Genomic DNA, 22,881 nt, shown 5'->3' on the forward strand with positions numbered 1-22,881 from the left:
GTTTGTATTTTTTACTTAAACTCGGGTCTCAAACGGCCACCTCCAGCTTAAAGGTTTTATTTCTTCCTTTTGTATATACAGGACTGTCTCAGAAAATTAGAATATTGTGATGAAGTTCTTTATTTTCTGTAATGCAATTAAATAAACAAAAATGTCATGCATTTCTGGATTCCTAAGTATTTGTTAAACACAGTTATGTGGTCGTATAGTTCAGATCACGCTTTAGTTCGTAGAAGTTATATTTTAATTTTATTGTCTTTTATTGATCTTTTCCGGTTTTGTGGGAAAAATCTCTAAAATATTATAATGTCAAAGTTTTTTTTTTTTGCATGACGCCATCTTGGAAACATCTGTTGGAAACTTGATATTGTAAAAAACAAAATAAACACAATTTAAATAAACTTTGAAAGGATTCAGGATTTTATTTCATCACTTCAGTGACAGAAATAAATTATTTATATACACAAACGAGCCGATCACATGAAAGAGACCTGAGGCCTCCGGCCAATGGGGGAGAGGGGCTCAATGCACCCGGCAGCCAATCAGAACCTCTCGGCCGCCCGGCTGGCCACCATCCTGATGTTGCCGTAGACCTTTGAAGGCGGACTTCCTGTTGGGGGCAGAGGGGGAGGAGAAGGTCACGTTCTGACATCATCCCCCCGACGAGCATGAAATAAAACAAGAACCCAAACGTCAGCTCACCGAGGATCAGGTTGCAGATCGCCGTCCGCGCCATCTTGATGTTCTGGAAGGAACCCAAAATGTGAACTTTTCTGTGGAGAGAAAGACGAAATGTTTCAGTAAAGAGGAACAAGAGAACGAGAGATGCATCTTATAAAAAAGGAGTAGGAACTCAAAGTAATAATAATATCCCGGTGATGAGTTTTATTTTTAAAAGCACCACGACGCTCCCAAACCCATCCATCCATCCATCCATCCATCCATTCTCATCCGCTTATTCCGGGGTCGGGTCGCGGGGGCAGCAGACCCAGCAGGTCGACCCAGACTTCCCTCTCACTTTCCAGCTCATTCTGGGGGATCCCGAGGCGTTCCCAGGCCAGCCGGGAGATGTAATCTCTCCAGCGTGTCCTGGGTCTTCCCCGGGGTCTCCTCCCAGTAGGACGTGCCTGGAAAACCTCTAACGGGAGGCGTCCAGGAGGCGTCCGAATCAGATGCCCGAACCACCTCAGCTGACTCCTTTCGATGCGAAGGAGCAGCGGCTCGACTCCAAGCTCCCTCCTGATGTCCGAGATCCTTACCCTCTAAGGCTGAGCCCGGCCACCCTACGGAGGAAACTCATTTCGGCCGCTTGTATTCGCGACTCGTTCTTTCGGTCACTACCCAAAGTTCGTGACCATAGGTGAGGTTGGAACGTAGACCGACCAGTAAATTGAGAGCTTCGCCTTCGACTCAGCTCTCTTCACCAAGACAGACCGGTACAGCGCCTGTTTTACTGCTGCAGCTGCACCGGTCCGCCCGTCGATCTCCCGCTCCATCTTACCCTCACTCGTGAACAAGACCCAGAGATACTTGAACTCCTTCGCTTGGGGCACTCTGTCCCCACCTGGAGGGAGCAATCCACCGGTTTCCGGCAGAGCACCATGGCCTCAGATTTGGCGGTGCTGACTCTCATCCCTGCCGCTTCACACTCGGCAGCAAAACGCCCCAGTGAGTGCCGGAGGTCATGGTCTGAGGATGCAACCACATCATCTGCAAACAGAAGAGAGGCGATCCCAAGACCCCCAAACCTGACCTGCTCCACCCCCAGGCTGCGCCTAGATATCCTGTCCATGAAAATCACAAACAGGACCGGTGATAAAGGGCAGCCCTGGCGGAGACCAACACCCACCAGGAACGTGTCTGACTTACTGCCGAGGATGCGAACACAGCTCCTACTGCAGGCGTACAGAGACCGGATAGCCCGTAGCAACGGGTCCGGAACCCCATACCCCCGCAGTACCCCCCACAACAATTCCCGAGGGACCCGGTCGAAAGCCTTCTCCAAGTCTACAAAACACATGAAGACTGGTTGGGCAAACTCCCAGGACCCCTCGAGGACCCCTGCGAGGGTGAAGAGCTGGTCCACAGTTCCACGACTGGGACGGAATCCGCACTGCTGGTCTTGAATCCGAGGTTGGACCAGCGGTCGGAGCCTCCTTTCCAGTACCCTGGCATAAACTTTCCCAGGGAGGCTGAGAAGTGTGATTCCACGATAGTTCGAGCACACTCTCCGGTCCCCCTTTTTGAAAATGGGAACCACCACCCCGGTCTGCCAGTCCAAGGGCCCTGTTCCTGACCCCCATGTTCCTGACCCCCACGCGACATTGAAGAGGCGTGTCAGCCAAGACAGCCCAACAATGTCCAGCGCCTTCAGCATCTCAGGGCGGATCTCATCCACCCCCGGCGCCTTGCCACCAAGGAGCTTTTTAACAACCTTAGCGGCCTCTGCTCCCAAACCACTCGACTGAATTCTGATTTTAAATTAGTTTTTTAGAATATAACATTTATTTTAGTTTAAAACCGTAACATTTCAAAGTTAAGGAGCAAAGAGATTGCGATGAAACCACAAAAAAACACATAATCCATAAACTGAGCTCACGTCTCCGCCAGCACGATCCGAGTCTTGGTGACGTTCTCGATGGTGAATTTGGTTTTTCCTCCTTTTCCGGCGATCCGGCCGATGGCTCTGGAGAGATGGTCTCCCTTCAGAGGCTTCACTGCCAGAGCAGGAGCACACACACACCATTAATACACACACCACCATTAAACCACACAAACAACCATTAAAACACACATTTAAAAAGAGTTAACATGATAATACAATAAAAACAAAATATATAATACAAAACAAATGAATATAAACAGCAAGAATTAGAAGAAAAACACAATTTAAACATAAATAAAAAAAAGACACACTAAAATTAAAATTAAAACTATTTTTTTAAACCACAATTAAAACACACACACGTATATATATATATATATACACACACACACACACACAGAGTTGTCTTACCGTCTGTGACATAGAAGCTTTCCAGGAACAGCTCGTCTAGTCTGATGAGAGCGAGGGCGTCCTGAGGAGAACACAATCAAAACCAGGGTCAAAGGTCATCCTCCAAAACATCAAACACTGATAGCTTTAAAAAACCTCTAAAACACAATAACTGTGATGCAACAGCATCTGTCCTCTGGTGGAGAGATGTGTAAATACTAACATCTAGAATATCTACACACACACACTTAATATATATATATATATTATATTAATGTATTAAAATAAAATATAATAAATTGATATATTATATTAAATTAATATATAAATATATTTATTAAATGACCTTAAGGCCACCGTGGGGTCATGGAAACACTCCCTCTCCTGAAGTCTTGCACCAGTCCACTCACCTCCACCTGGAATCCTAAAATAAACGCCCTGACGAAGTCAGACGCCCTCGTGAGCGCGCTGATGTCCTGCGTGTCTTTGCAGGTCTGGAGAAAAAGGAGGAGATAAATATTGTTTAAACCACGCGGCTGAGGGTTTTATTGTGACGGTGTGACGCGGCTGAGGCTTTTATTGTGAAGGGGCCGGTGGAGGAACTCTCACCTTGATCTCCACGTGCCGGGTCTTGAGGTTGAAGCGGACTTGCAGCTGCAGGTTCTCCACGATCGGAGTGAAAATCTTCAGCCAGTTCTCCTTCAGTGGCGTGTAGCGGTGAGCGGGGACGGCCACCTTACGCATCTCGTCTGGGCCCTGGAGCACAAACAACAACAACAACAACCGTCATCTTCTGTGAAACAACACCAGCTGAACTTTGGGTTGTACTTATATTTATAAGTGAGCGAGAGTCACTAAATATACAAAATATTTCATGGGGAAAAACACACCATTAAAAGTTAAAGTTCCTAAAGTATGTGGAGAAGTATTAGTGGCACAGAGTAATACATCAACATTACCGAAATATTCATTTTGAATGAAACTATATATATTAGTTAAGAAAAACATATTATGCAAAGTAGATGCAGACATTACATAAAAAGTGCCATTTTGCTAAAGAAAATATCGATATATGTATCTATATATATATATGAATAAAGGGACTTTCTTTTGCAAAATCTAAATAAAGAATATATATATATATAATATTTAATAAATATATATCTATAATTTATTCTACTTCACTCCTCTGAGAATATTGCTGTAGACCGGATGTTCCTCTGAACACATAGTACGTTAACAATAAATACGTACAGTATATTTTGTTGACTACTTAAGATACTTTGACTTCAGTAACATTTTCCATACCGTATTTTTATATTTGTTTTCATGACGGTATATGTACTTTTACTCAAGTACAGGCTGTGAATACTTCAGCTACTGTTAGTACTTGCAGCTGTATATACAGCAGTCACGTGACGACGCCATTTACATCAGCTATAAATAGTCGCTCAGGTCTCAGTGACGTATGGCGTTAAATAAACACGTCATGCTATTTATATCACAGAAAAACACAAAGTATATGAACACGAATATACCTTTAATTTGTCGCTGGATATCGGTGGCAACTGCGGCCGCTTGCTGGCCACGTGGCCCTCCGTGTCCATGTCGGCGTCATCTTTCCCTCGTTTCCGCTTGTGGGTCTTCTTGTACGTGACGATCGTGAAGGACCCCGAGTCCTCCGGGGTCTCCGTGACGGCGCCGGCGGCCGGGGTCGCGTTCGTGTCCGCGTCCATCGCTGAAACTAGTTTAAAATGTCCAGATTAAACAGCCAGCGTGAGGCAGACCAGGACCGAGGCGCAGGCGTGAGGGGGGTGTCCACGTGCGACGGGAAGGACCCAAGCTGCGACTTCTTACACGCCTGTAGTGGAGAAATAATTAATACTCGTGTTGTAAATTATAGGATACGTTTCATTCGGGTGTGATGATTTAGTTTAGTGTAATACGATATCCATATGTAGTATATGTGTGTTTAAATATGTGGATATTACACTTTAACGAACTACATTTCGTCAGGCATCTCTTCAGACAGCCTCACGTTCAGCTCAGCTGTAGGAAGAACGGAAGGCCCCATTTGTTTTGAACTGCGAGCTGGACGTGGACCTTTCTCTAGAAAACTTTTACCAGAACCTTTTTTCACACATTATTAATAATATAACTATTAATATTATTAAGATGTCGTCGCCTCTCGCGAAGCCTCAGATCATCGCGCACATCCAGAAGAGTTTGAACTACACGGTGTTCGACAGTAAGTGGATCCCGAGGAGCGCGCGCTTCGTCTGTTTGGGGAACTTCGCCCGGGGAACCGGAGTGATGCAGATCTACGAGCTGCAGCACGGAGAGGCGGTGCTCCTCAAGGAGGTGAGAGAAGCTCCGGTCACTCCTGGTCACCTTGTTATCGATCAGAGACGCGTCCTGTGAGCGGCTCGTGTTGGGGTTAGGGTCTCCATAGCAACAGGCAACTGACACGCCAGTGAGCTTTAACTTCAGCTAGCTAATACTGCGAGTCAAGAGTTTATATATATACATATAAATACTTATAAATGTTATTACAGATTGTGTTAACACTGTTGTTATACTGTGTTCTTGATAAAGCCTTCATGAGACAGCTAGGCGCCGCTGTCGCTCTCCACTGACGGCATGACCGCGATGCATGATGGGAAACGCCTGAGCTGATTGGCTCTTAGATTTGACAACAAACGCCACGTTTTGTAGAATATCCTTATTTTTCCGTGTAGTTGTAATACTTCGTTGAGACTATTAGTCTCAACTTTAATATACAGATATATCTTGTGTAATTGATAATAAGAAAGTTTTTTTTATAACTCATTAAAACCAGCAGCAAAGTGTTTCACATAAAAAGAACAAAGGATAGCATACACGTCCACAATAATTTCTACATATATATAAATATATGTTTACGACCTCATATGAATGAATCCGAAAGAGGTCCGTAAACTACAAGTAGACTACAGATCTGATCGGGAACAGGAAGTCACTGTTTCTGTGACTTCCTGTTTGGGTTAGTGTATATTCTTTAAAGGCAGCTGAAAACTGTCCCAGCTGATCTCAGTTGTCTGACCCCGCCCCCTTTTGCTGCTGCCCCGAACAAGCCTCTACCCTTTTTTAGATGAGAATAGATAATCAACAGCTGTAAGAGGTTGATGACGAGCAACTAGATTGATCAACTAGAACGGGCACTCGGTAGAGCGCATACCTTCACATTTTGGCATTAGTTGGATGCCAATTGGATAGAAATTCACCGCGCTATGGTAAAAAGATGTTGACCTTTTCGTGACCTTGACCTTTGACCCGATCGATCCCAAAATATAATCAAATGGTCCCCGGATAATAACCAATCATCCCACCAAATTTCATGCGATTCGGTTTAATACTTTTTGAGTTATGCGAGTAACACGCATACAAATAAATAAATAAATACACAGCAATCAAAACATTACCTAACCTTAACATTACCTGAAAGTGACGGGACGTGCGTCGCCGATCCTCTCGTCCCGTCCTCGCAGCCGAACTCAAGCGTCCCCCTCTGGTTGGTTTCAGGTGGAGAAACCTAAAGCCATAAAGTGTGGGACATTCGGGGCCACCTCTCTGCAACACAGACACATCGCCACCGGGGACTTTGAGGGAAATCTCAACATATGGTATTTCACACCCACACACCCATCTGCACGAATATCCCACAATGCATTGCCACTGTTTTTACATTGTACAGACGTGTTGCTTTTCTGTTGTCTTTTTTATATTCATCCTACGATTTGTAAATTACACGCACGTACGACGAGAGCGTACGCGCGACCGGAGTCAAATTCAAGTCTGGTTCTGGTTCATCCGCTCATGTCGAGGGAATGAAATAAAACGGTGCAGACGCTCCCGTCGTCCGCAGGAACCTGGAGACGCCCGACGTGTCGGTGTACACGGTGAGAGCCCACAGAGAGATCGTGAACAGCATCGACGGCGTCGGCGGCCTGGGCATCGGAGACGGCGCCCCCGAGATCGTCACCGGGAGCAGAGACGGTACGAGCGGAGGTCGACGATTTTAAAAAACATGCGTAGTGTGTGTGTGTGTGACGTTCCCCGTGGGTGTTTCAGGGACAGTCAAAGTGTGGGATTCCAGACAGAAGGATTCGCCCGTGGCCAACATGGAGCCCGGGGAGGGAGAAGCCAAGAGGGACTGCTGGACCGTTGCTTTTGGTGAGCGGAAGATTCTTTTTGACCGTTGAGATAACCGGGGCGGTCGTGCTTTAGGGGATTTGGTTTTCTTCCTGACGTTGTCGTCAACAGGCCACGCCTACAACGACCAGGACCGCTGCGTGTGCGCCGGCTACGACAACGGGGACATCAAACTCTTTGACCTGCGGAACATGGCCGTCCGGTGGGAGACCAACATCAAGAACGGGGTGAGGGGCGACCGCCTGTGTGTGGAGGACTCTGGATGTCATGTGACCAGGAGGACACTCGATGTCATGTGACCAGGAGGACACTCGATGTCATGTGACCAGGAGGACACTAGATGTCATGTGACCAGGAGGACACTCGATGTCATGTGACCAGGAGGACACTAGATGTCATGTGACCAGGAGGACACTAGATGTCATGTGACCAGGAGGACACTAGATGTCATGTGACCAGGAGGACACTAGATGTCATGTGACCAGAAGTAGACTAGATGTCATGTGACCAGGAGGACACTAGATGTCATGTGACCAGGAGGACACTAGATGTCATGTGACCAGCAGGACACTCGATGTCATGTGACCAGGAGGACACTAGATGTCATGTGACCAGGAGGACACTCGATGTCATGTGACCAGGAGGACACTAGATGTCATGTGACCAGGAGGACACTAGATGTCATGTGACCAGGAGGACACTAGATGTCATGTGACCAGGAGGACACTAGATGTCATGTGACCAGGAGGACACTAGATGTCATGTGACCAGGAGGACACTCGATGTCATGTGACCAGGAGGACACTAGATGTCATGTGACCAGGAGGACACTAGATGTCATGTGACCAGGAGGACACTAGATGTCATGTGACCAGGAGGACACTCGATGTCATGTGACCAGGAGGACACTAGATGTCATGTGACCAGAAGTAGACTAGATGTCATGTGACCAGGAGGACACTAGATGTCATGTGACCAGGAGGACACTAGATGTCATGTGACCAGGAGGACACTAGATGTCATGTGACCAGGAGGACACTCGATGTCATGTGACCAGAAGTAGACTAGATGTCATGTGACCAGGAGGACACTAGATGTCATGTGACCAGGAGGACACTAGATGTCATGTGACCAGGAGGACACTCGATGTCATGTGACCAGGAGGACACTAGATGTCATGTGACCAGAAGTAGACTAGATGTCATGTGACCAGGAGGACACTAGATGTCATGTGACCAGGAGGACACTCGATGTCATGTGACCAGGAGGACACTAGATGTCATGTGACCAGGAGGACACTAGATGTCATGTGACCAGGAGGACACTAGATGTCATGTGACCAGGAGGACACTAGATGTCATGTGACCAGGAGGACACTAGATGTCATGTGACCAGGAGGACACTAGATGTCATGTGACCAGGAGGACACTAGATGTCATGTGACCAGGAGGACACTAGATGTCATGTGACCAGGAGGACACTCGATGTCATGTGACCAGGAGGACACTAGATGTCATGTGACCAGGAGGACACTAGATGTCATGTGACCAGGAGTAGACTCGATGTCATGTGACCAGGAGGACACTAGATGTCATGTGACCAGGAGGACACTAGATGTCATGTGACCAGGAGGACACTCGATGTCATGTGACCAGGAGGACACTAGATGTCATGTGACCAGGAGGACACTAGATGTCATGTGACCAGGAGGACACTAGATGTCATGTGACCAGGAGGACACTCGATGTCATGTGACCAGGAGGACACTAGATGTCATGTGACCAGGAGGACACTAGATGTCATGTGACCAGGAGGACACTAGATGTCATGTGACCAGGAGGACACTCGATGTCATGTGACCAGGAGTAGACTCGATGTCATGTGACCAGGAGTACACTCGATGTCATGTGACCAGGAGGACACTCGATGTCATGTGACCAGGAGGACACTAGATGTCATGTGACCAGAAGTAGACTAGATGTCATGTGACCAGGAGGACACTAGATGTCATGTGACCAGGAGGACACTCGATGTCATGTGACCAGGAGGACACTCGATGTCATGTGACCAGGAGGACACTAGATGTCATGTGACCAGAAGTAGACTAGATGTCATGTGACCAGGAGGACACTAGATGTCATGTGACCAGAAGTAGACTAGATGTCATGTGACCAGGAGGACACTAGATGTCATGTGACCAGAAGTAGACTAGATGTCATGTGACCAGGAGGACACTAGATGTCATGTGACCAGAAGTAGACTAGATGTCATGTGACCAGGAGGACACTCGATGTCATGTGACCAGGAGGACACTAGATGTCATGTGACCAGAAGTAGACTAGATGTCATGTGACCAGGAGGACACTCGATGTCATGTGACCAGGAGGACACTAGATGTCATGTGACCTCCTCCTCCTCCTCCAGGTGTGCTGTGTGGAGTTCGACAGGAGGGACGTGGACATGAACAAGATGGTGGCCACCTCCCTGGAGGGGAAGTTCCACGTCTTCGACATGCGGACGCAGCACCCGGCCAACGGCTTCGCCTCCGTCTCTGAAAAGGTAAGGGTGGAGCCGGCGTGTGATTGGCTCCCACGTGGAGGGGGGCGTGGCCAAAAGGTTATTCTGAGGGGAATGGAGCGCTCTCTGTTATTGAAATACTTCTTCTTCTCCTTTGTCTTCTCCTTTGTCTTCTCCTCCATCTCATCCTTCTTCTCCTTTCTCCTCATCCTTCTTCTTCTCACCCTTCTTACCTTCTCCTCGTCCTCCTCCATCTCATCCTTCTTCTCCTTCTCCTTCTCATCCATCTCCTTCTCCTCCTCCTCCTCCTCCTCCTCAGGCTCACAAGTCGACCATCTGGCAGGTGAAGCATTTGCCCCAGAACCGAGACGTGTTCATGACAGCAGGAGGCGCCGGTAACCTCCACCTGTGGAAGTAGTGAGTGGTCGACCTCCGTCACGTTTCCCCGGCATCGGGTTTCCCGCTCTTCGCCACTAACTCCTTCCTCCTCCAGCAACTACCCGGCTCAGAGGAGCAAGGAGGACGCGGACGGCGTGCCGGAGGGCGTGGCCGGCGCCGTCAGCCTGCTGCAGAACGCCACGCTGTCCACGCAGCCAATCGCCAGCCTGGACTGGAGCCCCGACAAGCAGGGCCTGTGCCTGTGCTCCGGCTTCGACCAATCGGTGCGCGTGCTCATCGTCACCAAGCTCAACACCGTGTGACGGAGGAGCGACGCGGAGGAGCAGATCAGGGGAGTAGATGGGGAGGAGTAGATCAGGAAGGAGTAGATCAGGAGGAGCGACCGGGAGGAGTAGATCAGGAAGGAGTTGATCGGGAGGAGCGACCGAGAGGAGTAGATCAGGAGGAGCGACTGGGAGGAGTAGATCAGGAGGAGTAGATCAGGAGGAGCGACCGGGAGGAGTAGATCAGGAAGGAGTTGATCGGGAGGAGCGACCGAGAGGAGTAGATCAGGAGGAGCTGCGCGGAGGAGCGGCGGGGAGGAGCAGATCAGGGGAGTAGATGGGGAGGAGTAGATCAGGAAGGAGTAGATCAGGAGGAGCGACCGGGAGGAGTAGATCAGGGCAGTAGATGGGGAGGAGTAGATCAGGAAGGAGTTGATCGGGAGGAGCGACCGAGAGGAGTAGATCAGGAGGAGCGACTGGGAGGAGCGACCGCGAGGAGTAGATCAGGAGGAGAAGATCAACGTTCATGTAAACATTTTATTTCATGAACTCGAGGATCTTGTTGTTGTTGTCCCTTAAACATGTGCAGCGCTCGACTGAGTTATGATTATTATTATTGTTATTCTTTTTATTACATGTATTGGGAGAAACCAATAATTCTTGTATTTCTGTATCTTTTGTTGCACTTTTGAAGTTGTTTTTATTGAGAAATTAAAAGTGCCTTTTGGAGAAGACGTGTTCCTCTTCTTGTCTAAATGAGCTGTTTCAACACAAGAAACAACAAAATAAAATGAAAAATAATAATAAAAATAAATAAAATGCTTTTCACTGACGGATGCTCGTAACATTATATAATGTATGCTTGTTGTATTTACTTACACAATTTAGTAAATTTAACGGAGATAAATCATAATATGAAAGTGCGGGAATAAGTCACCACCGTCACCCTGAAGTCTGTAACTCGAGGCGTGACCTCCGGATGGAGCCTCCCACCTCCACCTCCTCCACCTCCTCCTCCATCACCACAGACCACACGCAGCTTCTCCAGGTCGCAGTTGTCCGTGTCTGGAGCTCGTTTCGCGCGTTCAACGGTCACTAGACCGTTATTGAGATAATGTGCTTTTCCCAACGGGCGGTGGCAGTCGAGTCCGGACGAAGAAAAACGGAGAAGGAACAAATGGTGGTACGTCACTTCCGTTAAACATATTTATTTTTGTCATTCTTTTTTTTTAGGTCAATTATTTTATTATTATTTGTTTTGTTGTGAGATTAGAGAGAGATGCTACAACCTTTAAGTCCCCACTAAAGATTAGTTAATGCCTTTAAGAAAGAAATATTTGCCAACCGTCATGAAAAGCAGCAGAAGAAGAAGTAGTCACTTCCGTTGAACATATTTGTTTTCATTTTTTGGGGGGGGGTGGGGGGGTGGAATTGTTTTATTTCCTTTGTTGTTGTTGTGAAATTAAAGAAAGGGAGAGAAAAAGAAAGAATAAATCCGTAGTCCACATTTCGGATTAGTTGGTGGCGGTAGTGCACCTCGCCAACCTCCATTAAAAGTAAAAGAAGAAGAAGGAGGAGCGCGTCACTTCCGGTTAGCTAAAGCGTGTCGCGTGCTATAAGGTACAAACCCACACTATTACGGATAAAACAGAACTAACCAGCGTCGAATGTTGTCCGATTGCGTTTCAAGTCAACTCGTGTTGCGGTTTAAACCCCTTGCCGTTGTTTATGTCACAGGAACAATGGCCGAGGAGAGTAAACCCGAGGACTACCCGCAGGAGATAGACGAGCAGCTCGCGAGCTTCGGCTCCTCGGTGTGTTCCGTGAGGACCATGCTGGAGAAGCTGACGTCGATGCCCAGGAACGAGCTGCTGAAGGTGGGTTGAAGTCACCGCGACTCCCGCTGTTCTTTCTGTGAAGAACAACATATTGTATGATGCTTCCCAGTGCACATTATACATTTGTTTACTTCGGATTGGTTTATGACAGGTTTTTTTTGCAAGTTAAGGATGTTGATGCGTTGTTTTAAAGCTGATGCTGGTTTTTAAATCTTGTTTATTGACAGCTGGAACCTTTGGATCAAGCCAAGCTGGATCTGATGTCTGCCTACACCCTCAATTCATTATTCTGGAGTAAGTGTGTGGCTGGATTTATTGAGATTATTTTATAGATTTATTTATATATATATATATATATATATTTTTAAACGACAATTTTAAAATATAAATATTTTTAAAATATATAATTTTTTATATTTTTAAAATATATATCATTTTTAAATATAAATATTTTTTAAATATATGATTTTTAAATGTATATATTTTTTATTTTTTAAAAATATAATTTTTAAATTTATATATTTTTATATATATATATTTTATATTTTTTAAATATGATTTATATATATATATATATATACAATCACCGACGCAATCGCTCGGCTGTGTTTCAGTGGCTGTATACATTTCTTCATCAAAGATTCTGTGAGACACACACACACACAAGCGCTTTTATTTTGAATTATTGACTTTTTCTTCCCTTGTCGTTGTTTGCAGTGTACTTGGTGACACAGGGAGTCAATCCCAGAGAACACGCAATCAAACAGGAGCTGGTGCGTGTGTTTTCCTCTGCACATCTCATCCCGTTCTCTCATTTATTTGCATTTAATGTAATCCGTAAATCTCTTCAGGCGCGAATCCGGACGTACATGAACAAAGTGAAAGAGATCACTGACAGGAAGAAGATGGCCCGTCTGGATAAAGACGCGGCCGGCCGCTTCCTGAAGAGCGCGCTCTACGACCCCAAGGAGAAGGACTTCAGGAGGAAAGCGCCGCACGAGGTGCCGCACGAGGCGCCACACAGGACGCCGCACAGAACGCCACTCGGGACGCCACTCGGGACGCCGCTCGGGGTGCCGCTCAGGGCGCCGCACGGGACGCCGTCCGGCGCGACCAAGTCCAAGCGCCCGAAGCGGAGCTGAGGCTGGACAGTGAGTTTTATACTGTGTGTTTTCCAGCAATCGTCACGTCAGCAACGCTTTAAATTTAGAAAAATTAGTAAAGAGAAACTAATTAGTCTCTACAGGTATTGAAATATGTGACGTAACATTATTTCGATTCTTCTTCTAGACGAATGAGAAATGTGAATTAGTTTTTTCTTAAAAGTGATTCTATGAATCATTTTTTAAAAAGATGTTTTTTACACATCAAACATTTACTGAAAGACACTGACTTTTGGTAATATTTACATAAACTCTAAACAAACCCCGTGTTTCCGTTGTTGTTCTTGCTATGACAAAAATGAGTCACATGACAACTTGGTGGATGTGATTTTAGAATTAATTCATCATTTAAATAATCAAACTGACCAGTAAAGCACCAACAATCTAACAATTTGTTTTCATGAAGTTAAAATGTTGCCCCCTGGTGGTCAGGAGAGAGAATGCAGCTTTAACACATTCAGCTGACTGCCTCCAGGACTGAAGGTGGAAGCTGGTTCCATAAAAGAGGAGGAGCTTGATAACTGAAGGCTCTGGCTCCTCCCATCCTACTTTTTAAGACTCTAGGAACTACAAGTAGCCCCGCATTAGTGAGGCAGCTCTCTAGTGGGGCAATGTGGTACTACAAGCTCCTTAAGATATGATGCTGCATCACCAATCAAGGCTTTGAAGCGTAGACTTCTATACAACCAGAGTAATCGCCCCCTGGTGGTCAGGAGAGAGAATGCAGTTTGAGGCATATAAAGACACAACTAAACTGTCTCCTACTGGATGAGCGTAACTCATTTAAAGGTATCGATCCCCCCCGTGGGGGTCAGACCTGTGACCTCGTGATCACAGCCAGGCCTCTGTATCATCCGCTCAGCGCCGTGGCCGCCATGACACTTCCTCCTATGTAAACCCAACGTCACATTTGATGAAGACGCCCACGCTCGTCTTCCTCCTGGAGGCCCGAGATCTTAATCTCCCTCGTCCCTCTAATCAAGCTGCCGGGTTCTCAGGAATGTCTCTTTTCCTTCTTTTCGTCATCCCCCCCCTTTTACTTCTTCTTTCTCATCCTCCCTGCAGCCCACCAGAAATAAATGACATTTTGTTTAGCCAACCCTCCCCTCCTCCTCCTCCTCCTCCTCTTCCCGTTCTTTAAACTTTCTTTCCACCAAGTTGTTGTTTCTAACTGTTCAAAGACGTGTCAGCATATTGGAAAAATATGGACCACCCCCCCCTCCCGGAGACCTCGTCCCCACATGTGCTCGGCATGAAGCCGTCGGGTCGCAAACAAACAAACGAACGGTGGAGACGCCGCGCGGCTGACGAGCTCCGACCGCCGGATGTTTACTCGCGCTGGTTTGCGGCGAGGAAGTTTACGTTAGCCGGAGAGAAAGGCATCGGACCAGACCACCTCCTCCGGGGGGGGGGGGGGGCCTTCAGACTCCTCCATCTCCCGGAGACAAGGGGCTTCGATTCCTTCTAATCACGAGACGTTTCCTCCTCGGCGACTAGAAGAAGCTCGTCGTGTTTTCTTCGGCGCCGACGTTTCTCGACGAAGCCGCCATGTTGCCTCGAGAAATAATCAAATTAGAAGAGAGAAGGAACAGAAATAAACCTCGCCGAGAAAAACAGTTAAGATTTAAAGTTTATCTTTTGATCAGGAAACAACCACCGACCATATTTAAAATACATGAGTTAAACTGACACATTAGACTTCTATACAACCAGAGGAGCCCCCCCTGGTGGTCAGGAGAGAGAATGCAGTTGTAACACTTGTGACTGTCTTTATATATTTAATATTCGTGGATATCTTCAGGAACAGTGGTCTTGTGGTCACACACACTCACACACTTACACACAGACACACACACACAGAGAGACACACACAGAGACACACACTCACACACACACACACTCACACAGACACTCACACACTCACACACACACACTCACAGAGGAACTGTGCAGCTGTGAGAGGATCCACACACACACACACACACACACTCACTCACACACTCAGCGTGGACTCGGAGGTGTGACGCCCCCCCCCCCTCCTTGTCTTCAGCTGTCTGGACATCAATTTTCTCCCCGAAAGGAATTTCCCAAAGTCCTCAGCGTAAAAACACTGTGACTTAAAAATTCTTACTCCGGATGACAAACGATCGGCCTGAGGCCTCCGTGTGTGTGTGTGTGAGTGTGTGAGTGTGTGTGTGAGTGTGTGTGTGTCTCGACAGCTGGACAAGAGGACAAAGGCAGGAGGCCGGAGCCTCATAAAAAAAAAGAAGAAAAAAAATAATTTTTCTCCACGTACAGAAGCTGAAGGTGGAGTCCGGCTCTCACACACGTGTGTGTTCAGCTTTATGATTTAGATATATTTATATATATTATATTTTGGTCTTTTCGGGTCACTCAGATGTTTTTCTGCAGCTTTCACTCTGATATTAATGCATTTTAATTCATAATAGTAACTTTATTTTTTATAGGAGCACCTTTTTAAAAACAAGAGTTTACAAAGTGCTTCCACAGGTGAGACACGTGCAACCGATCACACGATGAAACCAATCGATGATCAATAAAATAGAAACAGCTGCAATAAACTGACGCAGTTAAAGAGACGACGGTCTGTAAAATAAGAAGTGTTTCTCAGGAAGTGATTTAAAGAGATATATTTACAGTGTGAGCATGAGTACCCTGAGCTCCCATATCATTATGATCATAATACGTGTGTGTGTGTGTGTGTGTGATAAATGGAGCCAATGAGGATGAATTCAGCGGAAAACAATCGATGATGCATTCAGGAACACCCAGTGGCGCGAACTTTACGGCTTCACCTGTTGCATTCTGGGTCAGGGGTGGGGTGGTGGGGGTGTATATATAAAGTGTGTATATAATATATATATATTATATATACGTATATATATAAATATTAATGTATATATATACATACATATGTATATACAGTATATATATGCATATATATATACATATATATATGCATATATATATACATATATATATGTATATATATATATAAAAAGCTTTTTGAGGAACTCTTTTAAGCAACAAAAGAAGAAGCTAAATTGTTAAATATTCTTGTCTTATGGAGCAGATAAAAAATGCTGGACAGAAATTGTCTTTATAATAAAATATTAAGCTTTCAAAATATTATGTCACATAATATCTTGTATTTTAAGCGATCTGTGGCAGTAAAATCAAAAGATAATATTCAGAAAAAACTGAATGCATCACACTCTATTTTTGTTAATTTTATTCTAATTATTTTAATGAACAACATTTAACTCAAAGAGCCAATAAGATAAATACACAGTCAAATTAAAGTTATACATACATATATATATGTTTATATATATATATATATATGTGTGTCTTTTTCCTGCCAAAGGCCTGTTTATTCTAACAGTATCACGTGTTCCCCCCGTCGGCCACCAGGGGGCAGTGCGCCTCCACAGTCCCGGGCCTCTCGTCCTCCGGTCCTCTCACCCCGGTGGGGCAGACCGGGAGAGATCAGGCCGGTAATCACGTTCATCTCACGGGGAGGAGAACCGACAGCCACGCCGGGAGTTTAATGACGGAGGTGATTGTGGAGGAGGCCCCCCGCCGGGAGGGCCCCCCTGCACGCTTGTTATTTAAAAACACATTTAATATAAGTGCTGCTTCACCAACGTCGTTATTGTACGTGCATTAAAGTGATAATTCTACCTGTAAAGACCCTGTTGTTCCTGAGCAGTGCGCGCTTTGTATCCATCGACTCCAAACCTTAACTTGTCTGTTCATAACTGTAAATCTGCATGGAAAAAGTTCAATTAATAAAAAATGTATAGAGCGGATGTAGAACAAAAACTCAAATGACATAAGACTTTGGATAATAGAGAATAATTGGCGGTGTTATTAACTTCATAAATCTCCTGACGGAGAAAAAGAAAAAACCTGCTGGATGGTGAGCTGCGGGCGGTTCGCTAATCACGAGCTAATCGCTGCACGCCCGCTTGACTTCTATTGGCTGTTGTTTTTAGTGTGCACGAGGCCGTGTGCACACCCACATCACTGTGTGTGTGTGTGTGTGAGAGGCAGAGATTACAGTGAAGGGTGTATAAAACGTCATCTCGCCTCACTTCATGGTTTCGGGAATCCTGAAAGACAAATGGAGGAGATCCAGAAAGCACCTGAACTCTGAACTCACCTGGACGTGGTGATTCGGGGCCAGCAGGTTTCTCCTGAAGCGAATGAATTAGTTTTGTTGCTTTAATCCAATTTTCGTCATTCTGAAACACACACAAAAAAGTGCCCCCCCCGCGCATAAACACCATTGATTTTTATTTCGTGACTATCGTATGAAAACACTGTGACAAAAAAATCCTCATCATAAAAAATATAATTAAATAAACTTCCATTTTTTGGGTTTGAGCAAAGCTGTAAGAAACTTTCAAAAGCAGCCGCAGAGTTATTCATGTGTGATGAAGAGATGCAAATTCATCCATAAGGAGAGAGGAGAGGAGACAGGAGAGGAGAGAGGTGCTCAGTGTATCCTAACACGTCCATAAGGAGAGAGGAGAGGAGAGAGGAGCTCAGTGTCTCCTAAACGTCCATAAGGAGAGAGGAGAGGAGAGAGGAGCTCAGTGTGTCCTAAACGTCCATAAGGAGAGAGGAGAGGAGACAGGAGCTCAGTGTCTCCTAAACGTCCATAAGGAGAGGAGAGGAGAGAGGTGCTCAGTGTATCCTAACACGTCCATAAGGAGAGGAGAGAGGAGAGAGGAGCTCAGTGTATCCTAAACATCCATAAGGAGAGAGGAGAGGAGAGGAGCTCAGTGTATCCTAAACGTCCATAAGGAGAGAGGAGAGGAGAGAGGAGCTCAGTGTATCCTAAACGTCCATAAGGAGAGAGGAGAGAGGAGCTCAGTGTATCCTAAACGTCCATAAGGAGAGAGGAGAGGAGACAGGAGCTCAGTGTCTCCTAAACGTCCATAAGGAGAGGAGAGGAGAGGAGCTTAGTGTATCCTAACACGTCCATAAGGAGAGAGGAGAGGAGAGAGGTGCTCAGTGTATCCTAAACGTCCATAAGGAGAGAGGAGAGGAGAGAGGAGCTCAGTGTATCCTAAACATCCATAAGGAGAGAGGAGAGGAGAGAGGAGCTCAGTGTATCCTAAACGTCCATAAGGAGAGAGGAGAGGAGAGAGGAGCTCAGTGTATCCTAAATGTCCATAAGGAGAGAGGAGAGGAGAGAGGAGCTCAGTGTATCCTAAACGTCCATAAGGAGAGAGGAGAGAGGAGCTCAGTGTATCCTAAACGTCCATAAGGAGAGAGGAGAGAGGAGCTCAGTGTATCCTAAACGTCCATAAGGAGAGAGGAGAGGAGAGAGGAGCTCAGTGTCTCCTGAGTCTCAGAGTGGACGTCGAACGTTTTCACCCCTTTTCAGGACCTTTTTAATTTGTGTAATTCTTGTAATTTTATTTTTAATTTAATTATTATTATTTTTAATTTTTTGTGTTAACTAAAAACATTTATTGTTCTGTTTATTATTCTTTCTTTTTTTATGTTTGTATTTTTTTGAATGGAATTCTTTTTCATTTTAAATTTCTTTTTTAGATTTTTGGGATTTTGTACATTTTGTACATTTTTTAAATTATTATAATTAATATTTTCTTATTTATTTGAAATTATTTGAAATCTATTTTTTATTCAAAACCAACATTAAATGAAACTACTTGTTATGTGATCACTGTATATCATATTGTGCAAAAAAGTATATATTGACTGTAGGTCAGTGGTAGTATGTCTGTCTTTCAGTCAGGGGGTTGGTGGTTCAAGCCCCGGCCTGTGTCCTTGAGCAAGGCACTGTCGCTGTGTCTACGGTGGATGAAGGTGACATGATTATATGTTCCTTATATTGAAATAAAAACCCACATTAATCCGCTCTCCTTCAGGCCACCAGACTCCAGTCACACAAGTAAAGAAAACTCTTCAAAAATAACTCAGTTCTTCCAACATTTCAGCTCCAATGAGACCAGAAACAACCAGAAAGGTTATAAATAAATATAATAGTTAAAAATATTTAGACTTGTTATTTATCTTTTTTCAACATAATCTTGATTTCCACGTTTCCCTGGGAACGAGTTCCTCTCTCAGCTCTCGGCCTCGTTACTCATTCACCGCCACGCCGCCACACTGAGCCGTGACCCTCCGGGGTGTGTGTGTGTGTGTGTGTGTGTGTGTGCTCGGTTCAGTTTAATGAACAGCGGCCCGTGAGCTTGACCTGGCGGGTCAAGGTGATCCAGCAGGTGGAGGATCGATGGATCGACCCGCCGGCCTCGCGGCGCCTTGAACACACACGAGACGTTCAGGTGCACACAGAAAGTCAGGAAAACAGAAACACCATTTATGTTGTTTTTCTGCGATTTAAATACTTTGTTTTTCCAAAGTTCTGAAGATTAAATATTACTTTATTGACAAAAAAAACGACTGTTGGTTTAGTCGCCTAAACTTAACTTAACTGTTGGGTTTAGTCACCTAAACTAAGCTTAACTGTTGGGTTTAGTCACCTAAACTTAACTGTTGGGTTTAGTCACCTAAACTAAACTTAACTGTTGGGTTTAGTCACCTAAACTTAACTGTTGGGTTTAGTCACCTAAACTTAACTGTTGGGTTTAGTCATCTAAACTTAACTTAACTGTTGGGTTTAGTCACCTAAACTTAACTGTTGGGTTTAGTCACCTAAACTTAACTGTTGGGTTTAGTCATCTAAACTTAACTTAACTGTTGGGTTTAGTCACCTAAACTAAACTTAACTGTTGGGTTTAGTCACCTAAACTTAACTGTTGGGTTTAGTCACCTAAACTAAACTTAACTGTTGGGTTTAGTCACCTAAACTTAACTGTTGGGTTTAGTCATCTAAACTTAACTTAACTGTTGGGTTTAGTCACCTAAACTAAACTTAACTGTAGGGTTTAGTCACCTAAACTTAACTGTTGGGTTTAGTCACCTAAACTAAACGTAACTGTTGGGTTTAGTCACCTAAACTTAACTGTTGGGTTTAGTCACCTAAACTAAACTTAACTGTTGGGTTTAGTCACCTAAACTTAACTGTTGGGTTTAGTCATCTAAACTTAACTTAACTGTTGGGTTTAGTCACCTAAGCTTAACTGTTGGGTTTAGTCACCTAAATTTAACTGTTGGGTTTAGTCATCTAAACTTAACTTAACTGTTGGGTTTAGTCACCTAAACTTAACTGTTGGGTTTAGTAACCTAAACTTAACTTAACTGTTGGGTTTAGTCACCTAAACTAAACTTAACTGTTGGGTTTAGTCACCTAAACTTAACTGTTGGGTTTAGTAACCTAAACTTAACTTAACTGTTGGGTTTAGTCACCTAAACTAAACTTAACTGTGGGTTTAGTCCCAGACTGTAATCCGGGATATGAAGCCTGGTTCTCTTGAAGGGTGCAGTGCATTCCTAGTCCAGTAGGAGACAAGGCAGCAGGATGCATCCTTTCCTCTCTTCACTAAACCTTCCAAGGAAATAAATAAAAAGACACAACAACACACACACACACACACACACACACACACACACACACACACACACACACACACACACACACCTGCACTCTCGTTTATTCATCATTCAGAGTCCGGGGCGCTGCAGAGAGAGACACCCAGGTGTGATGGGAGAGAGAGAGAGATTAAGGGAAGGTGAGAGACAGAGAGAGAGAGAGGGAAGGGAGCCAGACTAGGGAGTAGATTAAGTAGCCACACACACACACACACACACACACAGCCCCCATGTGAAAACACGGCTAATCATTAAGACAACAAAGCGGCGGCGGGCCAACGCTCTCAGATCCCCAGCAGAGTAATTGTGCGTGAGCTCTGTGGGCTGAGCGGCTCGGTTCTGGTGCTCCTCCTCCTCCTCCTCCTCCTCCTCCTCCTCCTCCTCCACCAACAACATCTGGTCCCCGGGATGAAAAAAACAAAAAACCAACGTGACGAGCGATCCTCTGTCTGATGGTTTGAATTCACTTGTTTGTCTTTGACTGCGATTCAATGGAGCTGCATTCTCTCTCCTGACCACCAGGGGGCGACTCCTCTGGTTGTATAGAAGTCTATATAAAATGAACTCAAGGCTTCAAAACATCCACAAACCAACGGGTGACATCAAGACTGTGCGTACTTCTTATTTAAAGTATTATGGGATGCAAAAACAGGTTTAGTGACATCAGACTTACTGCTGCGTGTGTGTTGCTCAGGTGCATGTGTGTGTGTGTGCGTGTGTGTGTGCAGCTGTGAGGGGTCTCTGGGTGGTCGCACACCCTCATAAATTAGGACCCTCTCTCCTGCTGCTGTGTTGGGGTCAACTCACTTTGATAGTCCTCCTCCCGAAGTCCATGACCCATGACCCCGTGGACCTGGTCTGGTCTGGACCCGGTTTACATGTTCTGGTCTCAGGTCAAATCCTGGTTCTGAATATTTATTGTTCTTTCGGTGTCTGACTTCATGTGAAATCAGACTTTGTGTGTTTTTGATGGACACTCGAGTCCAGTGGCGGCTCCTGAAAAAATTCTCAGGGGGGGCAATTTTTTTGATAATGATTAACCCAAAACCACAGACCTTCAGACAGCTGTCTGTGTGTAGCTTCGTCACAAGGCCATCAAGTCATGTGACTCCAGTCAGTGTGACGGCTGTGACTGAACTCTGTGAGCTTGTAGTTAGTTCATAAGCAGACAGACAGTCTGAGGCTGTCTGTGAGCTGCTGTCAGTAATCCAGGTCCTGGTCTTTGATTTGGTGATTTTTTCAACAAGAATTAAATAATTATAATAATAATAAATATGAGATCTCCATTTGTGACTCCTGCATCTGTGCTTTTTCAAATAATAGAATAAATACAATTGCAATCACTTTCAAGTAAACCAGATTGCTCCACCAGACAAGAAAAAGCTAAATGTTGAGCTTTTGTTTTGAAGGACAACAGCAGAAAAGCCGAACTCACGGAGGTAAGACCTGGCAAGTCGCCAAGAATCTCGGCTGTCGCGCAGGCGTAACTTGTTAATGCCGTAACGTAAACATGTACATGAAGGTACAGGCATTACAACATTTATTTATTCATGACTTCGTTTTATGTCGGTGTACTTTGACCGTGTGTAATATGTGAAGTTATCAATAAAGGTGTTTCTGCATTTCCCCTGCGCCTCACCTGTCGTCCTACCTTCCCCTCTCTCGGGGAGCACAGCTGACAACACTGTCAGAGAACCCGGTTTCAGGCGTTCATTAAAATCAGGTGGAGATCTTTTCTGACGTCGATCTTCCAGTCCAAAACGTTTCAGAAGAGACTTTAGAAAATGTTCAAGAACGAGGAACAATGTGTTTCTGATTTTATTTTCATTTTATTTTGGAGAGTGACAGCGAACGTCTCCGAGGTCGACCGGTCAACGATCACAGACACTCTGGTGCGGCAGCGCTCTACCACCTCAGGCAGCTGAGGAAATTTAAAGTTTCCCAGTCCTTCAGTCCTTCTGCTC

At 45.2% G+C, this 22,881-nt stretch overlaps 3 protein-coding genes and 1 long non-coding RNA gene across 6 annotated transcripts; 2 read left to right on the forward strand and 2 right to left on the reverse strand.

The window, feature by feature from the left end:
* Positions 1-397: 397 nt before the first annotated feature.
* On the reverse strand, positions 398-4,832 carry pno1 (partner of NOB1 homolog). Its single transcript, XM_056435854.1, has 7 exons — positions 4,534-4,832; positions 3,605-3,751; positions 3,406-3,489; positions 3,017-3,077; positions 2,600-2,717; positions 703-773; positions 398-610 (listed from the first exon to the last, which is right to left on the reverse strand). Exons 1-7 carry the CDS (start codon positions 4,729-4,731, stop codon positions 543-545), a joined length of 747 nt encoding a protein of 248 aa, XP_056291829.1. The 5' UTR covers positions 4,732-4,832; the 3' UTR covers positions 398-542.
* Positions 4,833-4,849: 17 nt separating this feature from the next.
* dnaaf10 (dynein axonemal assembly factor 10) lies at positions 4,850-11,097 on the forward strand. The gene is made up of 8 exons (XM_056435853.1): positions 4,850-5,356; positions 6,557-6,657; positions 6,900-7,030; positions 7,106-7,207; positions 7,298-7,413; positions 9,611-9,745; positions 10,023-10,120; positions 10,197-11,097. The coding sequence occupies exons 1-8, from the start codon at positions 5,171-5,173 to the stop codon at positions 10,402-10,404; spliced, it is 1,077 nt and encodes a 358-aa protein (XP_056291828.1). The 5' UTR covers positions 4,850-5,170; the 3' UTR covers positions 10,405-11,097.
* Positions 11,098-11,388: 291 nt separating this feature from the next.
* On the forward strand, positions 11,389-13,629 carry c1d (C1D nuclear receptor corepressor). Of its 3 annotated transcripts, none has more exons than XM_056435858.1 (5): positions 11,389-11,548; positions 12,103-12,242; positions 12,431-12,497; positions 12,921-12,976; positions 13,055-13,629. In XM_056435858.1, exons 2-5 carry the CDS (start codon positions 12,108-12,110, stop codon positions 13,343-13,345), a joined length of 549 nt encoding a protein of 182 aa, XP_056291833.1. In that variant the 5' UTR covers positions 11,389-11,548; positions 12,103-12,107; the 3' UTR covers positions 13,346-13,629. The 3 variants fall into 3 exon arrangements, with proteins under 3 accessions (XP_056291833.1, XP_056291832.1, XP_056291830.1); XM_056435857.1 differs by lacking the exon at positions 11,389-11,548 and adding an exon at positions 11,621-11,985; XM_056435855.1 differs by lacking the exon at positions 11,389-11,548 and having other exon boundaries at positions 12,025-12,242.
* Positions 12,196-22,497, reverse strand: LOC130207322 (uncharacterized). Its single transcript, XR_008834273.1, has 3 exons — positions 21,725-22,497; positions 17,553-17,634; positions 12,196-12,277 (listed from the first exon to the last, which is right to left on the reverse strand). It is a non-coding gene; the product is annotated as an uncharacterized LOC130207322 (long non-coding RNA).
* Positions 22,498-22,881: the final 384 nt, after the last annotated feature.

The sequence above is a fragment of the Pseudoliparis swirei genome, chromosome 17 (assembly GCF_029220125.1).
Source record: "Pseudoliparis swirei isolate HS2019 ecotype Mariana Trench chromosome 17, NWPU_hadal_v1, whole genome shotgun sequence".
Classification (NCBI taxonomy): domain Eukaryota; kingdom Metazoa; phylum Chordata; class Actinopteri; order Perciformes; family Liparidae; genus Pseudoliparis; species Pseudoliparis swirei.